Here is a 9,009-nt window from a genome sequence, read left to right as displayed (position 1 = left end):
CCACCGTGTTCCTGTCGGTGGGCGCCATCGAGGGCAGCCCTCCCAGTGCCGACTTGCCGTCCCTGCAACCCTCCCGCTCCATCGACGAGCGCCTTCTGGGCGCCGGCGCCACCCCAGGCCGCGACTTGCTGCTCCCTTCTCCTGTCTCCTCTCTGAAGCCATTGGTCAGCGGCCCAAGCCTTGGGCCCTCGGGCTCCACCTTCATCCACCCGCTCACCGGCAAGCCCTTGGACCCCAGCTCTCCGCTGGCCCTCGCACTGGCCGCCCGAGAACGGGCCCTTGCCTCACAGGTGCCCTCGCGGTCCCCCACGCCGGTCCACAGCCCTGACGCCGACCGTCCCGGACCCCTGTTTGTGGATGTGCAGGCTCGGGACACAGAGCGAGGGGCCCTGGCCTCGCCAGCCTTCTCTCCGCGGAGCCCGGCGTGGATTCCCGTGCCTGCTCGCAGGGAGGCAGAGAAGGCCCCCCGGGAGGAGCGAAAGTCACCAGAGGATAAGAAGTCCATGATTCTCAGCGTCTTGGACACGTCCCTGCAGCGACCAGCGGGTCTTATTGTTGTGCATGCCACCAGCAACGGGCAGGAGCCTAGCAGGCTGGGAGCTGAAGAGGAGCGCCCGGGTACTCCGGAGCTGGCCCCAGCCCCCATGCAGACGGCTGCTGTGGCAGAGCCCCTGCCCAGCCCGCGTGCACAGCCCCCTGGCGGTGCCCCAGCAGACTCTGGGCCAGGCCAGGGTAGCTCTGAGGAGGAGCCGGAGCTGGTGTTTGCTGTGAATTTGCCCCCTGCCCAGCTGTCCTCCAGTGATGAAGAGACCAGGGAGGAGCTGGCCCGCATTGGTCTGGTCCCCCCCCCTGAAGAGTTTGCCAATGGGATCCTGCTGGCTACTCCACCCCCTGGCCCGGGCCCCTCGCCCACCACGGTGCCCAGCCCGGCCTCAGGGAAGCCCAGCAGCGAGCCACCCCCCGCCCCAGAGTCAGCCGCTGATTCTGGGGTAGAGGAGGCTGACACTCGAAGCTCCAGTGACCCTCATCTGGAGACCACAAGCACCATTTCCACAGTGTCCAGCATGTCCACCCTGAGCTCAGAGAGCGGGGAGCTCACTGACACCCACACCTCCTTCGCTGATGGACACACTTTTCTACTCGAGAAGCCACCAGTGCCTCCCAAGCCCAAGCTCAAGTCCCCGCTGGGGAAGGGGCCGGTGACCTTCAGGGACCCGCTGCTGAAGCAGTCCTCGGACAGTGAGCTTATGGCCCAGCAGCACCATGCCGCCTCTGCCGGGCTGGCCTCTGCCGCCGGGCCTGCCCGCCCTCGCTACCTCTTCCAGAGAAGGTCCAAGCTATGGGGGGACCCCGTGGAGAGTCGGGGGCTCCCTGGGCCTGAAGACGACAAACCAACTGTGATCAGTGAGCTCAGCTCCCGCTTGCAGCAGCTGAACAAAGATACACGCTCCCTGGGGGAGGAACCAGTTGGCGGCCTGGGTGGCCTGCTGGACCCTGCCAAGAAGTCACCCATCGCAGCAGCTCGGTGAGCAGGGTGATGTGGGGAGGGAACTGTCCCTGTCTTCTGTTCCTGTTGTCCACCCATGGGCTCCCTTCTGTTTCTCATTCTGTCCCATTTCTCATCTGTCTGGGGCTTCCCACCCCCAGCCATCTACCTCTGTCTGGTCTTGCTTTGCTGTCTGAGATAGAAGGCTCTTAGGACTGTTGTTGCCTACATCCCTGTTAGTGCTGGTGGTGAAACTGGTACTTAGGAGACCCTCATGGTCCTTGACACTGTTGGGGAGCCCTCCTGGAGGTCCCCTGCCCTGCGGTTCCTGCAGGGTCTCGTTAGCTCCTGATCCAAGCTACCTTCACCATTAAGGATCTTTTCACGGTCCACATTGGAGCTCCAGCTCCCTCTCCCCAGTAATCTCGCTTTTCCTGTGTCTGCACCCCATGCTTCCTCTGTCCTCTCTGAGATGGTGTGGATGCCCAATCAGTCCCAAAGCTGCCTCCAGCTTTGCTTCATTTTGTGGCCCACAGTACACTGGCTCCTTTTCTTTTGGGAACTTACCATTTTCTCTTTTCTGCCTGGAAACATTTATCTCATGGTAACCTCTTTGAACCCCTTAGACACAGATTCTGGTGTATGATTTTTAAAGTGAGTGAGTAACATAGGTGGAACCTGGGTGTCGTGGCACATGCCTAAAATCCCAGCTGCCAGGGAGGCCAAGGGGAAGATTTAAAGTTCGAGGGCAGCCTGGGCAATATAGATAGACTGTTTCAAAAGAAAAGGGGCTGGAAATGTTGCTTGATGGCAGAGCACTTGCCTGGCATGTGCAAGGCTCTGTGTTCAATCCCCATTACTGGGGGGAAACATTAAGATAAGTGGAAGTCACACCGTGTGCCCTGTCACTGCTCTTTTCCATTTTCTTTCCTCTGTCTGTCTTGCCTCAGCTGTGGGGACCTGAGGGAGGTGCTGGCATGGGGAGAGCTGAGCAGGGGGCTGGATGCTGCTGAGGCTGTTGCTGCCCCTGGGCTGGTCCCTCTGGTTCTTCCTGGGGGAGCCCCTCCCCAAGGCTCCCCTGTGAGCTGCTGGATGCTGACAACAGCTGGCTGGCTGTGGCTAGTCTCTTGTTTGCCTTTCCCAAGCTGTTTTTGCCTCTGAGGTCTTCCCACCCCAGTTCAGGTGGAATACCACGTCCTGACTACTCTTTGTTGCCCTGAAGACCACCTTAGTGGGCCCTTCGTTGTTACCTGTGTCAGTAGAGTTCACAGAGTAGTGAGCAGTGCACAGTTTGAGGACTGCAGGTCTTAATAAGGCCCTTCCACTTCTTCTTTCAATTTAGGATCCAAAAGATAGTTTGAGAAGTTCATAGTGCCTCTCCTAAGAGGTCTGCCTCTAGCTCCTGTTACTGGGAGGGCTTGCTCTGAGCTTGCTTCTCTTTTAGCCTCTTCCATATTCTGCTCAATTTGAAAGCCTCTTCCCAGCAGTGCAGTATGAGATACCATTAGAGTGGGCACAGAGGGTGTGGACTAGTCAGGATGAGAGGCCAGGGTCCCAGGTTTCTGTGCAGGACCAGCTTCCTAAGAATGAGGGTCTCTGGAACAGCCTCCACCAGCCCTCTGTGCTCCCTCTGCGCTTCTCTCCCATCGACTCTGTTCCTTTCCACCTCTTGGTCTTGAAAGTCAGAGCCATTAAAGTACATAGCACACTGCCTGGCTGTCAATAAACACTTGTCAAGTGGATGAAAGAATGAAGCTAAATGCAAGTGCTATCTTTTGTGGTTTGTGTTCCAAGGAGGTGAGTTGGGGCAAATTCCATAAAAGGACAGGTACCGTGGCTCAGATCCATGGGTATCGAATGCCCACAGTTGGGATCAGGTGAGCCCAGTTCTCATTGGCTCTGGCTCCCATTGAGCAGCTGGGCAGTTGCAGTGCAGTATCCAGGTGATCCTCGTGGGATCCTTAGACTCACCCTCCCATTGTGGTCTGTGGCATTCACCTTGGTTGAGGTGAAGTTCTCTTAGTCTGTGGCTCTGTGCTTCATCAGTATGCTGCAGAGAGGGCAAGAGCAGAACTCTGACCTTTTCATCTACCTGCAGGCCCCTGGAGAGTGAGCTGCTTTTGCTTGGTGGTTTGTGCAAAATTCTAGCATCTTCTTGGCTTCCTGTAGCCTTGCTTTTTCAGACCTGTCATTGGGGTCATTGGCCAGGGGTGAGCTGGGGGTGGGACCAGCCTGTCTGGAAAAATAGAAGCTTTGTGTGGCAGGAGGTGCTCTCTAGAGAAGCTAGGTGTTGGACAGCCTGAAACAGCTGATGTCCCTTATGATGGCACTTTTGCCAGCCTTAACGGCCTACTTCTTTGCTTGATTTCAGCCCCCAGCGGGTCACAGCTCAGTTCTGTTTTCTTGGTTAGGTCACTTCTGTCCCTCCCTTGTGAAGTGGTAGCATAATGAATGGACCTCAAGCTGTCAGGAGGAGGGCATACCATATCACCAGTCATGCATGTGTGAACTGGCATTATCTTCATTGTCACCAACACACAGGCCTTACAAATGCTTAGGTTAAGCTTGAGATTCCTTTATGGGAAAGTAAACACGCTACGTATGATACTAGAGAATGTCACATGTGTTATTTTCACAACCATTCCATTAGAGGAACAATGATATAATCTCCATTTTTCAGACAATAAATCTGAGCTTCCAAAGAGTCATTCTGCCCAGTAAGTGGTAGTGTATCTAACCCCAGGCCCATTTTCTGTCTGCTGTAACCTGGAAACTGTGTCCTTCGACTTCTTAATGACATATGCTGGATTTATGTTCAGCAATGTCTTGCACAGAAATGGCAGACATGTTTGCTGTACAGCATAGACTCACATGCATGTATTTATCAGGCATGTGCATAATATCTCCAGTGCCCCCTCACCAAGCTGTACTGGAAAACCCTTCTGCCCTATGCCTCCTTACCCCCATGCCTGTACATCTACTGTTCTGATCCCTTTGCTTCTACTGCTTAGGGTTCTTGTCCTCAGACTTGGGTAAATCATAGCTCTGTGGAGTGGGAACCACTGTCCACAGCAGCTCCTTTGTTTCTGGCTACTGTATGCCTGGGGCCATGTCTGTGTCCAGTCTTGTTTCTAAATGGTCTTTTGTGGGGCCTACCATATCTGGGGTACCCATTGGGCCTGTGTAGCAGCTCTTGACCTGTAACCAGTGGTGACTGGAATCTGGTACTTACTGCTCACTTTTCACTTTAGAGAAATGTCCAAAGGGTGAGAAGTTCTGATATCCAGGCATGGCTGCTTCCTTTCCAAGTCCCATCCTGGCAGAGGCCTAGGGCGTCAGCAACTGCTGATGTCCAACACTGCTGGCCTTCCCACACTTCCGCCATCTACCTGTTCCCTGCCCTCAGCTTGCAGGTTCAGCTCTCACAGACCATTGTCTACTCAGGTCCCCACACCGGACTCTGAGGGTGCCTTTGTGCCTTGGTTCAACCCTGACTCTGAGCTCCCCAATGGCCTCTGCTTGTCTGTCTAGAGGTCCACACCTGTCTCTGATCTCTGTTCCTCTTCCAGGGTCCTTGTTTAACCTGAATCCTACTTGTGGTCCAATGCTCTTTTGGGCCTGGGATGTTAATTGTATGCTTGTAAAATCCTCACATCTAGTTTTATAGAAAAAGTTCATGGTGAATTAGCTTTTGAAACACAAGTTTAAAGAGATTCTTTGCTGCAGTATTTTTCAGAACTTTTGATGAGCTTATATGGCAGAGGGGACAGTGTGCTGTATTCTCCAGAGCTGTTGTGGAACTAATTGGACCTCACAGGAGGCCCACTCTCAAGATGGCTGAGGCCCTGCCTGTTAACTGTCTGGCAGTTCTGGATAAAGCCCTGTGTGTTTGGGCACTCAGACCTGCAGGTACCTTCGAGGCCATCTGGGCACTGTGGCCTGGGTGCACTGTGTTCCTGCAGTCCACGTGCAGGTGTTTCCAGAACCCTGGACTCCGCTGGGAGAACAGGAAGAGGTCCCAGAGGAAGGGACATGGGGATACCAGAGCATATCAAAGCTGGAGCCATGAACAGGCCTGGCTAGGGAGGTAGTGAGGGAGCGGCAGCAGTGACGAGAGGCTATCTGGTTCCGTACTTCCACTGAGGATTATTTACCTTAATGAGTCGCTGAGGAGAGGAGTCTGGAGGTAGAGCCAAGGAGTGGACTTTTCCTTGCCATTTTGGTGCCTCTTGGCCAACAGAGGTGGGCAAGCCCAGGGGAGATGCTGTATTATTAAATGATGATTTTTTTCCGATGCATGATGTATTCTTGGCTTTGTGCCGGGTCCCAGAAGTTAAGGAGAATGGCGAAGAAGTACGGTGAGGGGATAGGGTTATATGTGCTGCCGAAAGCAGGCACAGTGAGGGCTGAGGTATAGCTCAGTGTGGGGCTTTTTGCCTGTCTGAGGCCCTCATTAGACACCCAGTACTTTAAAAAAAAAAAGTGAGGTAAAAGGGCCTGAGACCATGAAAAGCCTAAACCAGGAGGTAAGGAGGCCCAGTTGATGCTAGGAGTTGGTGACACATCCCCTCTGAGTGAAAGAGAGAGGAGCTAATGGTGGCTCTCAGGCTTCCCCTGAAGACCGGGCCCTGAACGCGAGGGAGGGCTCAGAGACATGTTAGGAGACTCCAGGAGAGGGCTCAAGCTCAGAAGAGTCCAGCCTGGCCTCACGCGTGTCATTGCTGGGCACATGAGCTGCAGAAAAGGGGTAGGTTACATGGCCTGGAGAAAGTGTTGACTATGAAGGATGGAACTGAGAAATCTATCAGAGAAGAGGCCAAGGAATGCCTCCCAGGGAAATGGATGAGCAGGTCAGCAGAGGGGTCCTTGTTGGCAGCCTTGGTGATGGCCAGGGAGAGGGGAAGCCAGATGTCACAGGCTGGAGTCACTGGGGCCAGTGAGACAGGACACGACCCAGATACTGGGAAAGGTGGGGGCCGTGGATGCTGCACTGTGTGATTGTGACCCATCCTGTAGAGGGGGTGCTGAGGCTGCCAGTAGCCTGGTGTGAGGCAGCAGGTACTGTGAAGTGGGCAGGGAGGTGGTCAGACATCCAGGAGTGGTGAGGTCCAGAGATGGCGTGTAGAGATGGATGGAAATGCTTGGGCGTCAGGTCTGGACACTGCTGGGCTTCTGCCGTGAGGGTGGGCGGGCAGCACTGTCTGTGAGAAGAGAGTGAGGTGTGCATACCCAGGCACTTATAGCTGACTCCTGCCTGTGCTGTGGGCTTTGGAAGGCACATCCACCCTTGGGCTTTTCTCCAGGATTCCTGAGATCTCTAGTGTGTGTGGCAGGTGGTGGGTTCTTCTACTCCCAGCCCAATCGTGCCTCAGGATCCCAGGGCACTTCAGTCTAGGTCTCCAAGCCACCTGTACTAGGCAGGAGAGTTCACTGCCTGTTGTGCCCAGCTCAGACCTGCTGGACCCAGACCCTGCTCTCAGCCCTGGCCATCCTTCCCGACTGTAAGGCCCAGCAGCTACTTGTACCCACTGCCTTCACCGGTCAGCTTTTGTCCCAATCACTCAGCAGTATGCTTTTGTGTCACCCAAGACTGCAGGAATACCTGATGTCACACAGCAGCATGGAACTATACCCTCTGGGGTTGGTCCTGGCTAGGTGTCCGACCTGTGATGCAGCTCCCCAGGCCAGGGTCTGTGTGTAAATCTGGGGCTCGTGGTCTAGTCCTCTGTGGGTGTCCATAGTCTGGCCTCATAGGTGTGATTCCTTCATAGACTTAGTACCCCCCACGCCCAGCAGTCACCACCCCAAGGTACCCACCCTTGGGAACCCTGCTGCCACTTCACTGTGCCGTAAAGGGCAGGTGGTTCCTTGAGGCCAGGTTTCTTCTGGTGGTTTGTTTTTTCTTTTGGTAGTTTGACCCATAACCTCTGGTGGTGTTGGAACATGTTTGGAGCAGTTGGGAGGGGCTGCCAGTGAGGGATGGAAGCCAAGTGGGAGAAAGTGACCTCCAGAGAAGGGCTGCCCTTGCATAGCTGGGAGGTGAAGGACGAAACTGGTATGGGAGCAGTGCTGGAATTCTGCATGTCTAGGTCAGCACAGAGGTGGGCAGGGGCCCTGGAGGAGGGCTCCTTAGGCCAGTCTGAGCAGGGATGGCCACTGGTTGGAGAAAGGCCAGCCAGACAGCAGAGAGGATGTCAGGTACTCTGAACCACCAAGTGCTAGGTCTGCCCTGAGACCGGAGAGCTGAACAGCTCCTGTGCAGGCAGATCTCCTGTGCAGTGTCCACCTGTGCTTTCAGACACCACACGGGTGCTTCCCCTTCCCCAGAACTCCCACAGCAGCTGGGCTGCCTCCTGAGTCCCTTTTCCACAGGGTCCCAGGCAGGGTCCCCAAAGCTGGCTGCCCGTTTTGTGGCTGTGACTGTGGGCCATGTGGGCTGGGCCTGCTAACACTCTCTTTCATTGCTCTCTCCTGCCCATCTGCATGTGGCTGCTCTGTCTAGCTGCGCAGTGGTCCTGAGCGCCGGCTGTGTAAGTGAGCATGCCCATCCCATGCCTCTCGCAGTCCATGTGCTGTGCCTGGCTGCTTGGGTCTGCTTTGCATGGCTGTGTGGGGTTTGGTGCCACCAATGGCCCATAGTAAGGGGTAGGATGGGAGTAAGGGTCTGTGGGCACGGTTTCCTCTGGAGCAGTCTCTCCAGGCAGGCCTTGGGCATGACCAGGTAGAGGTGGGCTGGGTTCTAGCAGGTGAGGCTGGGAAGTGAGGTGCCATCTTCCTGTGCGCATGCCTGTGTGTCTGCATGTGTGCTGTCTCCCTGTCACTTCTGCTGCATGCCTGCGACCCCTATGGACACACTGCTGTTGTGCATTGTCTGTAGGAAGCTGCCTTCACACTGTGATGTGCAATGCTCACCCCTGCACGTGCTCTTTCCCGTGTGGGTGTGCGAGTTGTCTGGTGTCTCTTGACACCGGAGACCTGCTAAGTCATGTTACTCCTGGCCATTTTCATGGCCCAGCCTTCCTCCTGCCAGTCCCAGTCTCTGGGTCTTCTCCACAGCACAGAGCTGTGTGTGGGGAGCCAGGGAGGGTATTGCTGAATCTGACATCCAGGGAAGGTGTGGATGGGATCACACCTAGAACCTTCAGGGACCACACAGCCAGCCTCTGACCAGGGCTGCCTTTCCCCCTAGTGTGCTGCCCTTGGCAGCTCCACAGAGTGGCAGTCCACCAGTCCTCACATTCCAGCCAATCTAAGGGTCTACAGAGCAGGGTAGTACTGGCTTCGATCCAGGAGGCCAGAGGAGGGGGCCAGGGTGAACCTATGAGATCCTTCCACCCAGCTCCCATCCTCCTAGCCCCTTGCCCTGCTCCCCGATGCCCACCCCGCTTTATTTGGCCCCCCTCACCTGGCCCTGATCCCCTCTCCCTCCGCAGGCTCTTCAGCAGCCTCGGTGAGCTGAGCACCATCTCAGCGCAGCGCAGCCCTGGGGGCCCGGGCGCCGGGGCCTCCTACTCAGTTCGGCC

General features: G+C 55.7%; 1 protein-coding gene across 1 annotated transcript in view; it reads left to right on the top strand.

The window, feature by feature from the left end:
• Window positions 1-8,549, top strand: part of Shank3 (SH3 and multiple ankyrin repeat domains 3) — a gene marked incomplete at its 5' end in the record, with an annotated part of 51,122 nt that extends 42,573 nt beyond the window's left edge. Inside the window, 2 exons of the mRNA XM_019208939.1 lie at window positions 1-1,525; window positions 7,989-8,549. Of these exons, the coding sequence (XP_019064484.1) occupies window positions 1-1,525; window positions 7,989-8,211 (1,748 nt within the window). The remainder of the gene's footprint in view (window positions 1,526-7,988) is intronic.
• Window positions 8,550-9,009: the final 460 nt, after the last annotated feature.

The sequence above is a fragment of the Fukomys damarensis genome, unplaced genomic scaffold (genome assembly GCF_012274545.1).
Source record: "Fukomys damarensis isolate Sample0158 unplaced genomic scaffold, DMR_v1.0_HiC HiC_scaffold_19, whole genome shotgun sequence".
In the NCBI taxonomy this organism is placed as follows: domain Eukaryota; kingdom Metazoa; phylum Chordata; class Mammalia; order Rodentia; family Bathyergidae; genus Fukomys; species Fukomys damarensis.
The sequence above is the reverse complement of the archived record's forward strand: the minus strand, read 5'-3'. Positions and strand labels throughout refer to the sequence as shown.